Source organism: Dermacentor silvarum, chromosome 8, assembly GCF_013339745.2.
Source record: "Dermacentor silvarum isolate Dsil-2018 chromosome 8, BIME_Dsil_1.4, whole genome shotgun sequence".
Taxonomy (NCBI): domain Eukaryota; kingdom Metazoa; phylum Arthropoda; class Arachnida; order Ixodida; family Ixodidae; genus Dermacentor; species Dermacentor silvarum.
Window position 1 is genome coordinate 58,781,413 of NC_051161.1, and position 14,656 is coordinate 58,796,068.

The 14,656-nt window shown below is 45.9% G+C and overlaps 1 protein-coding gene across 3 annotated transcripts in view; it reads right to left on the reverse strand.

Annotated features, from left to right (window-relative positions):
• Nucleotides 1–14,656, reverse strand: part of LOC119462144 (nose resistant to fluoxetine protein 6-like) — a 121,094-nt gene that overhangs the window by 16,228 nt on the left and 90,210 nt on the right. For all 3 annotated transcript variants that reach the window (XM_049672367.1, XM_049672366.1, XM_049672368.1), the window contains exons 3-8: nt 13,267–13,378; nt 12,498–12,582; nt 11,848–11,936; nt 11,129–11,308; nt 1,137–1,230; nt 22–108 (exon numbers count right to left, since the gene is read on the reverse strand). In XM_049672367.1, the coding sequence (XP_049528324.1) occupies nt 22–108; nt 1,137–1,230; nt 11,129–11,308; nt 11,848–11,936; nt 12,498–12,582; nt 13,267–13,378 (647 nt within the window). The remainder of the gene's footprint in view (nt 1–21; nt 109–1,136; nt 1,231–11,128; nt 11,309–11,847; nt 11,937–12,497; nt 12,583–13,266; nt 13,379–14,656) is intronic.

Here is a 14,656-nt window from a genome sequence, read left to right on the forward strand (position 1 = left end):
GCTGCAACAATTTATTCTTACCTGATGAACCGTCGCACAATCGCGATGACCGTAACAATCATCACATTTCCGTTCTCCTTATCTAACTTGAAGTAAATAAAGAAGCCACTGAAAAAGACGATAAGTGAACCATTTTTTTAACAACCACTCAGGCCAACAACAACAAATCTTATGCATCCATAGGCTGCTAGCACCGTCTAATGCTGCAAAGTAGGCAAATAAGTCTTCGCTTTAAAGCAAATACATAGAATACGTTGAACTCCATGTAATAAATGTGCAAATAATTGTTGCCGCGATACGGTATTGATGGTAAATTAATTAATTATTGCCATATTCTCCGCTCTGGCTTCAAAATTGTCTACAACAGGTGTCTTAAACAAGTACCGCGCATCGTGGTGCATATTTAATCCACTGCTTCCAGCAGACAGTCCTGTACCGTCTTGGAAATAAGAGAGTGAGTTTTGACAGAGGTTAGACAACGCAGCGTGTAGAGTGGGTGAACGAAATAATGCCAGGCGGGCGGCGTTTTCTGGAGCGAAGGGGCTAAGAATAATGATGAACATTATGGGGACAGGGTTCACTGAACGAATGAGTGGCCACTTGTGTACTCACTGCACCAAGTTCCACGTAGTTCCACGCAGTGCCTGCCTGTTAAATACGATTCACATCAACGTTTAGCAGTGGCGCTGCTTAACGCCGTCAAAGATTCAAAGCTGTAGTTTGCATGATCTGCACGTTTGAAAGGTAGTAGGAAACGCCATTTGGGTCTCGTCTTAACTTTTCGGTGGCATTACGGAAGTGGGCTTCTGATGAAACTATTTCATTAAGCAAAAACTGCGATATGTAGCGAAAAGTTCGGAGAATATTATCCAAAACAGCACCACAACACAGCTAGGTGTCGATGCCTACTGTGTCATTTGTTATAAGTACAATGCTGATACGCATAAGTTTAAGCTCCAATGACGTAGTCACAACTTAAGCGTCGTGCATATGGCCCCGTGAACATTTATAAAGGACCGTCAACTTTGTTTAGGGAAATTGCGCCTGCAATATTTAGCAGATAGAAGCTCGATTAGCTTATTATTTTAGAGAAAGATGATCAGCAGCCCGTTGCTGTATCTGTTGCACAGACCCACCTGAGGAAGAAGAATGTATCCACGGCCTGGTATCCGAAAGTCACGATAAGTGTGTACCAGTGTTCAAAATACTCTAGGGCATTTATCACTCTGGCTGAAAAAAGAAAGCAGAGCAAAAGATAACAAAGGTATATCACCGGTGGCTGCGAGAATAGTTGAAATAGTGGTTTCAACCTCGCATAGCTGCATTGTTAACGTTATTCATTCGCTTTCATTTTTTATTGCCATACTTGAGTTGTCATTAAACACCTGATCCTGGCAAAAGAACAGACACCCCTTTACAATCGATGGTGGCGTTTTCTTTCATTCTTTTTCTTGTGGAAACTTTCAGTTTTGCTGTCATGTATAAAGAACGCTTCAGGTTGTCACGCTTTCTCAACATCATGGCGCGAATCAAAAATGTTAAACAAGCCTGGAGGTAAGGCCCTCGCCCTGTGTCCCTCATGGTACTTCCTTCAGGAGTCGAGGCTTCACGTTCACCGTGATTAGACTCCCTTTTCCCTCCTACGCCTCACGACTAACTAGCGTAAGCCCACCCAGATAAATGGAATTAAATTTTTGCCTTATTTGTAATAAAAAATACTTGAATGTATTTGCAATTGAAGTGGGAATTGAACACGAGACCAACAACCAAGTGCACCTGGGCGTTAGTCCCACTTTCAATTCCAGGGCAATGAAGGATTTTCCTTCAACGGTGAAGCTTCATTTTCTGAGAAACCCGCAGTGGGTTTCCTTTGGTGCGTAGGCTACTGTGGCGTGGAGGCCGAACTTTTCCGTTTCAAAATTCTTCGTCCAACTTGCGGGCCTCCGTAGAACTGATTTGCAATATTCTGTGCACCTGTGCTTCGAGCCGCTGATTAATTCGCCCTCACTCTGCGATCTGCTTGCTTCCTGGTTAGGTCAGATGGTAGAGCGACCGCCCCAAAAGGCTTTGGTCCCGGGTTCAACTCTCGGACCAGGACAAATTTTTATTGCGATAGCAATTATATGGACACTTCAACCGGATTTCTGCCGTCGCCGTCGTCGTCGCCGTCGCCGTCGTCGTCGTCGCCGTCGCCGTGAGGTTCCGTATAGATAAAATCTTCGCCGCGCGCCGTATGCCCCAGCGGAAGCGTGCGGGGACGCGCGCTACCACGGAGAGCGAACGCACTCAATCTCCCACGCGCAAGCAAGGAAGCGGAAAGCCAGCGCCGGAGGGAGCAGGGGGGGGGGGGGCACTTCTCTGCCAACAACCGCGCTCGTCGCTCGTCCGAACAGTCTCTTATCTCTCCCACGCGCAAGCAAGGAAGCGGGAAGCCAGCGCCGGAGGAAGCGGGGGGGGGGGGGGGGGGGGGCACTTCTACGCTGCCAACAACCGCGCTCGTCGTTCGTTCGACCGCACCGCCTCTTATCTCCGCACGGCTCTGACCTTTATGCGCCGCTCAGTTTCCGTTGAAGCGATAGACCGTACGTACCTTCGGCCGCTGCACGTTCTATTCATGTTTGTTTGTGCGCGCTCACACCACGCTTGTTCATTCAGTTAGTAATAGTCGGGTCACATTTTCCAACGCACGCTACACATGCAATGCTGCCCAGATCGGCAGTGCAGCACTACAGGTGTGTCCCTTCGCACGCGCTGCCCACGGTAAGCGCTTCTCATCAACACCACCGTTTCACACGCGCCTTCTCGTGGTCATCGAGTCTCTCTTCATGTCGGTCTACTTACGCCGCAGCACACCTGCTTACTTAATCAGCTCATGTTTACTACAATTCATATTGCTACCAAGGCCGCTCACCTTACTTCGTATGACATTGCTGTGTTGCTATCGCATTCATTGCTTCACCCTTAGGGCGAAACTGTGACATTTTTTTTTCTTCGTCTGCTAAGCTTTATTTTCTGATAAACTTGCAGCGGGTTTCCTTTGTAGTGTTGGCTACTGTTGGGTGGATGACAAAGCTTTCTCTTTCATAAACGCGTTCGTATTCCTCCAAGGGATACGTGCGAAGCAGATTCGAGATGAGATGTCACAAACTTTTTGTGACAATGGCCCTTCATACGTCACCATTAAGCATTGGGTTGTCAATGTTAAAACTGGCCATTTCGGTGTTAATTGTGAGAAACCCAGTCCTGCTTCTGTCTTTCTGCCTGCAAATGGGAAAGCCATCCATGACATGATCCCGGACAACCACCGAATACCAGCCCAAGTCATCTCTACATATCTGGTAATATCACGGCAGAGAATTCGCACCATTATTCACGACGACTTGGAAATGAGAAAGCTTGCAGCATAGTGGATTGTAAATCTTTTGACAATTGAACAAAAGAGGAAATGTGCGGAGACATCGGTGGCTGTTTTAGATCAAGGGAATGAGTGACATTTCCTGGACAAACTGGTAACTGTTGGTGAGACGTGGCTCTACTGTTACGATCGCGAGACAAAGTAGCAGCCCAAGGAATGGAGGCACGTGGCTTTTCCAAGCCAAATATGTTCCGTGTGCAAAGGTCGGTGTAGTAGCAAACTGGCAACATTTTTGGGGGATAAGAAGGGATTCCTGCTGGCGGACTACTTGAACAGGTTCGGACCATTTATGCAGAATACGACTGTGCTTTATTGACAAAGTTCAGGCAATACATCACATTAAATAAGGTCACGGGAGGCTCTCGAAAGGTATCTTCCTGTTGCATGGCAGTGCCTCGTCACACACTTCAGGTAAAACAATAACAGAACTGACTTCCTTAGGTTTTCAAGTGATGCTTTATCCACGCTATTTGCCCGACCTGGCAGCCTTCGACTATTATTTCTCCCAATCTCACAAAAAACACCTAAAGGGACAACGATTCTCGAGAATAACGCTGCGATTGAGTGGTTACTCCAGCAGATGGAATAATTCGATCAGAAGAGAGTCAAAAAGCTGCAGGACAGATATCGCAAGTACATTGATTTTCTGGAGGAATTTGTAGAATAGTGTATCAATTATAGCATCCCAGCTCATTTTTTTTCTCTGGGAAAGGCTCAGTACTTATCAGAATCGTAACAATATCTCGTCCACATACATTAGCTCAGGAACCCTCTTGTTTTGTCATCTGTCCATGATGGGTGCTAGACAAATAAAAACCTAATGCACTGTTTTTCGGTCGCCTTTCTATACCGCAACATAAAGCTTGAACAAATGAAACATAGAAAACCCTTGCTTCTGTCCCCGGTGAATTTTCATTAGTTCGGTGTGTCTTCGGTCTTCCCTGGTGATTTGTACTAGGCTGTCTTTGCATATTTCCCTCAGCAGCTCTATGAAATTGGAATCTTTGCCCTCCTTCTTGAGAATATCTCACGGAAACTTCCTGTCAGTGATATCGTGAGCTCCCATAATATTTAAAATATTTAAAATTGTACACGTTATTGAATTTTACGCGCCAAAACTACTGTCTCATTATGGGGCATGCCATAGTAGGGCTCATTCCAATAGCCATTTCGGTTGGTGATGGTGTCCGCCGCCGCCACTACCAGTGTCCGTCGCCGCTATCGCCAGAAATGTGGAAAAGATACCTACTTCCCACCAGGATCGAGCCCACACCCGCTGCGCGGGACTCAGCTATACTCTACCACTGAGCCACGCCAGCGCTTGCTAGCTTGCAGCGGAAACATGCCTTATACACGCGTCCTAGCGCGCGAGGAGAGACGCGATGTGAGATGCGCGCCGCGTATCGTCAATACGTACACAATTTGAATTGCATTTGCAGATTATTAGACCAGGTAGCACGCCATCTAGCATTTACAAAAGTAGCGGTACAAGGTAGATAGAGGAGTATCGAGGACGAAAGAAAAGCTGAAAAAAAAGATTAAACCGCCGTGGTGGACGTAGTGGATTTGGCATTGCGCTGCGAAGCCCGGGGGCACGGGATCGAATATCGGCCGCAGTGACCGCATTTCGATGGGGACGAAATGCAGTAACACCCGTGTGCCGTGCATTGGGTGCACGTGAAAGAACCGCAGGTGGTCGAAATTATTCCGGAGTCCCCCACTAAGGCGTGCCTCATAATCCTATCCTGATTTTGGCACGTAAAACCCCGAAATATATTAAAAAAAGAAGATTGAGAAGATGTATATAAAAATGCTAGAATGAAAAACACGCATAGTATACCTGATTAAAACCAGCAGTCTAGGTGACTATTTGTCATCACCCCGTTTCAAAGGGGATGCCAATAAATCATCATAATCGTCATCATCATTAGCATCGTAACGTGCCACTTGTCACGCGATGTGACATGCGTGCCTTGTAGCGTCGACGAGTGCAACTTTGCATTGCAGTTGCGTTGTATTCCATCAGGTGTCCTGGCATGTAGCATATGCATGTAGCAGTTGCATGTAGCAGTTGCATGTAGCAGTTGCATGTAGCAGTTGCATGTAGCAGTTGCATGTTGCATGTAGCTGAACCTGTTTAACTCAAGCAGGCCGGGTGACTATTTGTCAGTGCTCGTTTCAAAGAATATGCCAATAAATCATGATCGTTAACATCGCCAACAACATCGTATCGTGCCACCTGTCAAGAGGGGTGACATGTGCGCCGGGTTGTCTCAATACCTGTGTTTACTCTTCGGTACAGTTCTGGCGACTCTTTGCAAGGTATGAAGCGCCGCTGAAGAAGTGAATAGTAGTGCTACGGCTACAACCAGGCAACCCTGAGCTCTACAGACCGCTGTGCAGAGAGCAGCACAAGCCGCAGCTCGCTGTCGACGCCGAGCGGAGAGTTCAGATCGTTCTAGTTAAAATGACGCTAAGAGACTTCGCCGCGAAGACCCTCTAGTGCGTGCTGCCGTAAATGGAGCTCCCATGGAGCCACTCCTCCAGCTTATGCTGTGAGTGTGCTGCGTGTGCCGCGCAGGGCGGACTTTATTTAGCACATAGCGCGCACCTAAATCTAAGGACATTAGCATTCTTGCCCCTCGCCCCGATCGAAATTCTGCCGCTGCCGCCGCCAAGGTCAAACCCGCGACTTCGAGCTCAGCCGTGCAACCATAGACCCTGGGATACCGCGACGGCTCCCTAATAGCTAGCAAAACTATGCATAATGAATAGTTCTGAAACACTGAAATATCTATATATGCATTGATTTAATACAATGATATTGGCCTCTAAGCGTCGGCGTTACCTGAATCCATTCTCTCGTTCCCCCAATATTTTGTATTTCTGCCCTCACTTTGACAGCTAGATGTTTGCAGCATACGTTACCGTTCTTTATACTACCAAAGTTACCTGCAACTGGTCTGTACGAACCCGTCTCATCAATATCTCATTTGCCATTATAGATTAGATTCATCCTGCTTTCGTGCCACCCAATTGACGTTTTCGTTGTTTTAATTACTTACTCGATGGGGCTGAGTCAGCTGTGCCTTGCTCTTTGGACCCATCTGTTTGATCAGCTGTATCGGGCTTTCATCAGGCCCTGCTGCCGTCTTATTTGAGAAATGTTCTTCTCTTTTACCCCAGTTCAAGTTTTCTGCGTTAAAATGGTATTCCCTGGCTTCTGTGCTGCTGGATCTGTCTGATATGGGACTACCCTTTCTTTTCTGCCGAATTTGTCACTAATGACGCCCTGCAAGCACTGTAACGCCTACGTGAGGGGAGTCAACCCCCCTCACACACGCGCTGTTAGAAAGGAGTGTTCACAGAACATGTTAAAAGGAGGCTGGGGAGGGAATGAACCCCCTTTCTAATTGAATTGAATTTAGGGTGTTACGTGCCAAAAGCACGATTTGATTATGAGGCATGCCGTAGTGGGGTACTCTGGATTAATTTCGACCACCAGGGGATCTTTAATGTGACACTAAAGGCAAATATTATTTCAACGTGGAATGTTAAAATGCGACGTTAGGATGGATAGTTGGGGCGTGTTGGGTTGCGATCACAAATGCGATCACAGAAACCTCAAAACGGTTGTTTCGTGCCAAGAAAAGACTTATTTTATGAGAAAATTGCGTCTGAAGCGTCTGCAAACCTCTAGCGCCATTCAAGTCACCCGCCCTCGCGAGCGAGGAGTGGTGACGTCATGGTCTCATAGTGACGTTCTGCTACCGGTGAGTAAAATGCCGCCCGCAGACGGCGCTACGGCTTTTTTGCGGAAAACGCAGACGCGCGGCCAGAAGCAGAACTAGTCGACGGCAGTGCGAAAGCGGAAGGAAAAGCGTGCGCCGCATTGTAAGCAAGATGATCGTGGACGCGCGTCGCAATGGTCCTTGCTGACGACACTGACAACGACACATTGGCTCGCGATGCTGGGCTCGATTTCAGCGATTTAAGCTCCATTGAGCGTGACATGCTGCTGGGGGCTCACGCTGCTAGCGTCGTTGCGTACTACGACAGCGGCATCGACACCGGCTTTTCCGAGCGTGAGAGCAGCGAGGACGTACTCCAGCAATGCGACATCGGGCGACGAAGCTGGTCACTGTATGGACGTGCCGTCACGCGGACCGTTCGGGCATCCCGCGGCATCACATGGACGTAGCACTCTCTGCTGCTTGCAATTTCAAGTGCGAGTTTAGCGAGCGAGAAACACCAGCGCAGCACTATACGCGATAACTGAGCTACTGAAACTCGAAAGCGCGCGGCGCAGAATCGAGCGAAAACGAAACCGTAACACCACCCATGTCGTTATCAAGGATAACGCCAAAAGTTATTTTTTCTAAGAATCTAATAAGAAACAAGAACCATTTTCTTCCGTCTTACAATCCAACAAATTGATGTTTTAATCCCAGTGGTTGAGCACTAGTGACTTTTTTTTTTTTTTTTTTTTTGAGGAGTGCCTTCGTTATAGGGTAAGAACCTGAATGTCCCTGGAGAGTCTCTTATCGTGCCCTGCATTGGTCCTCAATTCCTCGATTGCTAAAGCTCTGTTCGCGATTATACTGACACCGTAGACGTTCTAGAGCATTACTCTATCACTTTAGCTTGACTTTTTTATTTGCCTTTAGTATCCCTTTAATGTGCCCCCAATGCATGGGACACCAGCGTTTTTGCATTTTGCCCCCATCGAAATGCGGCCACCGTGGCCGGGATTTGATCCCGCGACCTTGTGCTTAACAGCGCAACACCATAGCCGCTAAGCTATCGCAGCGGGTGCCCCTTCTAACATGTTTGCCTTTTCTACCCGTCCTCTAACGGGAAGGACAGCCATCAGCATCAGCAAACGTGGGACTAACCGTCACTGGTTCCGAGCACTCCCCCTGTTATTACATTGTGCCCCTCTCCTACAACAAGGCCAGCAACGCTACTTTGACAAGGTTCCTTTAAGGGAAAATGAGCATGCGCAAGCAAATCTACTTGGTGCTGACTTCTAAAGTCGTTCACATTTTTTCATCAACATCAGTCTATACTTATGTCCACTGCAGTACGAAAGCCTCTCCCATGCGATCTCCAATTACCCCTGTCTTGCACTAGCTGGTTCCAACCTGCGCCTGCAAATTTCCTAACTTCATCACCCCACCTAGGTTTCTGCCGATCCTCGACTGCGCTTCCCTTCCCTTGGCATCCATTCTGTAACTCTAATAGTCCACCGGTTATCCATCCTACGCATTAAATGAGCTGCCCAGGTCCATTTTCCCTCTAAATCTTAGTCTTTTCTCATTGGAACGGCCGACAACGCACTTTGCAATACCTGTCTTTGCGGGGAGATGCTAGAACACATTTTATGCGACTGTCCTGAAAATAATCTTCAGAGACAGTCCCTGGCGTCCGTTTTAGCACACCTTGACAATAGACCAATGTCAGTCGAAGCAATTTTCACATGTCGTAGACAGAAGATATCGCAGCTGAAGGCGACGAAGGGACTGCTCAGATTTTTGAAAGAAACGGGCTTGGACAAACGGCTGTGACAGTGATGTCACGTACCACGCAAGAGTGACGGACTGTGACTGACGATGATGTGTGTGCTGTGCTGTGTGCCCTCTGTCTCTCTCCTCCCCATCTTTCATTCTCCCCCATCCCGCTCCCGAGTGTAGGGTAGCAAACCGGTTGTCCTAAACTGGTTAGCCTCCCTGCCACGGTGCAAGAAGATAGGTGCTCCGACGGCGCGCCCGCGCTGGGGCGAGAGAGCGGCCACTTCATGTGACCGAAGTGAGCGCCGCCGCTAGGGGCAGCACGTGTTCAGGAGGCCTTGGAGCAGCGACACAAGAGTGGATAATTTCCGACCTCCGTCAGCATTTAAACACCCATACCTAAAGATAAGCAATTTTTCCTTATTCAGACGCCAAATCCTGAGCAGGTAGAAGGTTTCATGCCACTTACTGTCAAAATACCGTCATTTCCAACACGGATCACCTTCCTTCTTGCACCGTGCTCCCTGCCTTTCCTTCTCCACTCTTTCTTTCCTCCTTCCTTAATGTCAACTAGAATATCGGCTATTCCCGTTTGCTCTCTGATCCACATCACTCTCTTCCTTTCTCTTTACGCTAGGCCTAATACTTTTCGTTCCATCGCTCTTTGCGCGTTCCTTAACGTGTTCTCGAGATTATTTGTTAACCTCCAAGTTTCTACCCCATATGTTAGCACCGGTAGAATGCAATGATTGTACACTTTTTTTTCAACGACAGTGGTAAGCTCCCAGTCAGAATTTGGTGATGCCTGCCGTATGCACTCCAACATAATTTTATTCTTCTGTAAATTTCCTTCTCATGATCAGGATCCCCTGTGAGTAATTGACCTAGATAAACGTACTCCTTTACACACTCTAGAGGCTGTCTGGCGATCCTGAATTCTTGTTCCCTTACCAAGCTATTGAACATTATCTTTGTCTTGTCTGCATATTCATCTTCAACCCCACTCTTACACTTTCTCGGTTAAGGTCCTCAATCATTTTTTGTAATTCGTCCCCATTGTTGCTGAATAGGACAGTGTTATTTGTAAACCGAAGGTTGCTGAGATATCCGCCGTTGATCCTCACTCCTAAGTCTTTCCAGTCGAAGAGCTTGAATACTTCTTCTAAGTATGCAGTGAAAAGCATTGGAGAAATTGTGTATCTTTGCCTGACCCCTTTCTTGATAGGTAACTCTGTAATTTTATTGTTAGCTGTGGAATCCTTGTAGATATTTGCTAAGATATTCACGTATGCCTCCTGTACTCCTCGATTACGCAATGCTTCTATGAATGCTGGTATCTGTACTGAATCAAATGCCTTTTCATAATCTATGAAAGCCATATAGAGAGGTTGATTGTATTCCGCAGATTTTTCGATTACCTGATTGACGACATGGATATGATCCATCGTAGAATATCCCTTCCTGAAGCCAGCCTGTTCTCTTGGTTGACTGAAGTCAAGTGTTGCCTTGATTCTATTGAAAATTATTTTGGTGAATATGTTACACAATACTGAAAGCAAGCTAATCAGTCTATAATTCTTCAATTCTTTAAGGTCTCCCTTCTTATGGATTAGTATAATGTTGGCATTCTTCCAGCTCTCTGGTACACTTGAAGTCGTGAGGCATTGCGTATAAAGGGTCGCAAGCTTTTCAAGCATGATATCTCCTCCATCTTTGAATAAATCGACTGTTATTTCATCTTCTCCGGCAGCCTTTCCCCTGGTCATGTCTTGTAAGGCCCTTCTAACTTGATCGCTAGTTATAGAAGGAGCTTCTGTATCCTGTTCATCACTACTTCGAATGAAAGTAGCTTGGCTGCTCTGGGCACTGTACAGGTTAGTATAGAATTCTTCCGCGGCTTTTACTATGTCATCGAAATTACTGATGATATTACCCTGATTATCTTTCAGTGCATACATCTTGCCTTGCCCTATGCCAAGTTTTCTTCTCACTGATGTCATGCAGCGTCCATATTTTTCTGCTTCCTCAATCTTTCTCACATTATAATTTCGAATATCTCTTACTTCTTGTTGATCAGTTTTGACCGTTCAGCGAATTCTATCTGATCTCTCTAGTTTGCCACTTGTGTTGTATTAAATACGACAAACGTAATGAAAGAACGAGAATTGAAAACAAAAGACTCCGTCGCTTGCGGCTTACTTACAGGAATTGTAAATTCCGCTTGCGTATGAGTGGCCGAGGACGATCCAGAATATGCCGAAAAAGCGAAGCCCATGTACGAAGCCGTAGACGTACGTGTCAGACTTTTCGGTCCTGTGTGCTCCGAAAAGGAACTTTGTGTTCTTGACCAACGAGAAAGCAGTCATGCAGTTCATCAAACAACCTGAAAAAAAAAAAAAACAAATCTACATTACACCGTCCAGTTTGTTGATTATAGTTTGTTGATTATAAGCTTGTGAGATACAAACTGAATATAATAGACGGGACTAGCTTCCTTGGCTAAAGGCTAAACAAGGACTTCTTGTTATAAAACACGTGTAAGCGAAAATTGAAAACAAGCACTTTCGGAACTTAGTTAATGCATAATAGTGGCATTGACGGTGAATCGATGTTACATGCCAGAATCACATTAACTAAAATAATTTCACTAACAGTATCTGTTTCATTCATAGGTTATCATTATGACCACCGTTAGTTGTCAGCCTCTGCTGATGTACTTCCTTCGCTGGAGGACGACACCTGTACTGTTACGTTTAAAAGGGATGATGGTGAGAGGCTGCCGTGTAAAATTGCTTCTACTGTATCTCGCGTAAAAAGTCACGATTAGTAGCCTCTAACATTCTAGTGAGTTCTCCACCATGATTGAGCTCGAATATGAGTGCGGTCAAATAGACCAGTCAGAACATTCCAGCGAAGACGCACCAAGTCTTTCGTTTTGTTTCTCCTTAGGAAGGAAGACGTCGAGAGCGGTGCCCACTATCACTGTGACGGCAATGGTTCCCAACACAGCTCTGCAAAAATATAGAGCAATAAGTTAAGACACATGACAATGCATTACGCAGCTGTAGCTTCACGAACTCATCGCGAAGCGCCCTAAATAATGTAAAAGTGAAATGAAGAGCTCATAATTCAATCGTGCAACCACAGCGGTAGATTTTTGCGATAGTCCTTGTCGTAAAAAGTGTTCGGTTGGCTACCATGCTTGGGGGAAAGAAAACCAAGCATGAGAAAAAAAATAGAACAAAATGAAGGGAAATTTTTGAGCGGGACTGCCGAAATAACACTGACACAAACTCTGTGCTGCACAGCACAAGATATGAGCTGCGTGAGCCAACCAGAAGAGAGAATCAGATGATGGGCTTCTACATTTTCTGCCGAATGGAAGCTTCATGGAAGCTTATTAGTAGCGCAGAGCGGGTGAGCCATATTCTGAAACACAAAGTTGGGTCTCCTCACTGACTGGCTGAAAAGTGCTCTTGCTTTCGCTGTAAGTTGGTGAGACGGAACATGTACTAGATAGCTGTGCTTTAAAAAATCTGCTGCCGAGTAGCATGATAGCTAGCAGTACTCACAGTATAATGATTTGCGCAGTGTTGATGTCTTCGTCTTGACTTGTGACGCAATTTCTTACCGTCACTTTGAATATTCCTCCTACAACTGAAAACAAAAAATGGAAGCAGAGGACGAACACCCATAAATAGAAGAAAACAAAAGACGAGTCAACAGCGGTTGCCATTGAAGAAAGACAAGGTCTTCTTGGGTGCATTAGTGTAACATGTGGTTCGTTGTTGAGACGGCACTATAAACAACCGGAATCAGCCCATATCTTTAGACTGCGCAATCTCCGCGATTGGCCCATATTTTCCGTTGAGTAAAGCCACTTTTCCGGCTCCGGTTTCAGGCATGCGCAATTTCAACGAGCGCATCTGTGCTTTATTTCGACTTTTTTGCGCTAATTATGCATCATTACTACTGAATACATAGCTCTACGTTAACTTGACGCGTCGTTTTAGTTCCAAGCTACATTTTGATGCATCTTTCGTTGTCTTACGTGCGCTAGAAGGATTCAAATCGTTTAATTGAATGAGATGAAAGGGGCCAGATACACAGATTCCATCGATTGGAAGTCTCTCAAGAAGACTTTATCTTCAAAAAGAACTTTGCACGTGTACCGGGCCTTAATTGAACTCTAGTCACTGGCCCGCTGGGGCACAGGACACATATAGCTATACACAGAGTTTCTGTTTTCAAGTACGCGGAAAGCCGAAGACGCATAGAATGAAGGCAAATGGGCCTGCGCTCGTATCTTTCAAACGAATTTGAGATTGAAACAATACTCACAAGTATTCGCAATCTCTTGAAGGTCGCGCTCTGTACAGTCAGTCATGACGCATATGCCAAGACGAAAGCCAGGTAGCCTGTCGTCGGTCAAGTAAGCCGAGAAATTTGCAGCCTGAGTTAGAACAAATGAATAAGATAATTGAAAGATCGTTGTTTCAGTTTTCCCGATTCTTTAACTAGAATGAAAGCGTGAAGGTCTGCAGTACTATCTTGTGCGGTTTTACAATCAACGACGAATTAGCATTCGCGATGGCATCATTCTTAAGGTTGTGAGCTTGAACCTACCATTAGAATTCCGGTGAAGTAGTTTTCTGTCGAACTGTATAATTATTGGAATTTTTTTTTGTTTGTTGACACGTACGTAGACCTCCTCGTCCCCATGAACGCGAGCTAGGCGTTCACTGCAATGTTGCACGTTAATGCGCGATCTATTCCCGTAGGAGGTTCCTATGTGACAGAAACTTGTCAGTGAACACTCCCGTGCAACGGTGTTATCTTTATTAGTTTTGTTTCATTTACAAATAATAAATTAATTTTGGCACTAACATTTATTTCTTTATTCCTTTATTTTTGCTGCATAACCTCGGAGGAATGAAGTCTCGGAGGTACTCTTTACCTCAGTCTTTCCACTGTTACCCATCTGTAAAAGAACGGATATCAAAAAAGCAGAGAGAGAGAGAGAGACAAATCTAATTAGGAAGAAAAAATAATATGTGGTTCCCACGCTCTGTGGGAATTGGTTTAAGCGCAGCTTTCACCGATGTTTGCGAAGAATGCTCTTTTTGTTTGGCGACCGTCTGATAGTGCAGAGCAGACTTCCAAGTTGGATAAATTTGCGTGGGAAACGCGTTGCTCGACATAAACTTGTGGCGCTCGAACATGCGCATTCCATGCACAACGATGAAAGAACGACGTCGATGACACGAGGACGATGGAATAACGATGGCAGCTTGAGGACAGTGAAGCGACGATGGTATGATGATGATGATGATGGTGACGGTGTAACGACTACGGAATAGCGACGAGTATATCGTTACGATGGCGTGAGGATGATTGAAGAATGACGATGCAGTGACGACGACAGAGTGAAGACGGCGGAACAATGACGACGACATAACAACGAAGGATATGATCTCCATGGATTGAAGGAAATGAAATGACGACGATGGCATAACGACGGCGGCGTGTTCGCGTTAAAGCTTACGTCCATGCTTACGTACATCACCTACAACCATGGGTACATTGTGTGCACTAAATTCGGTGCTTGTTAACACTATGCCCGGTAACGGCCAATCGCGCAAGACAGCCAGCAAGCAGCCAACAGCTAGCCCTCGAAAAGAGAGAGAAACAGGAAAAAAAAATCGGGGTAGCTGCACTAGTGGCGCAAGGC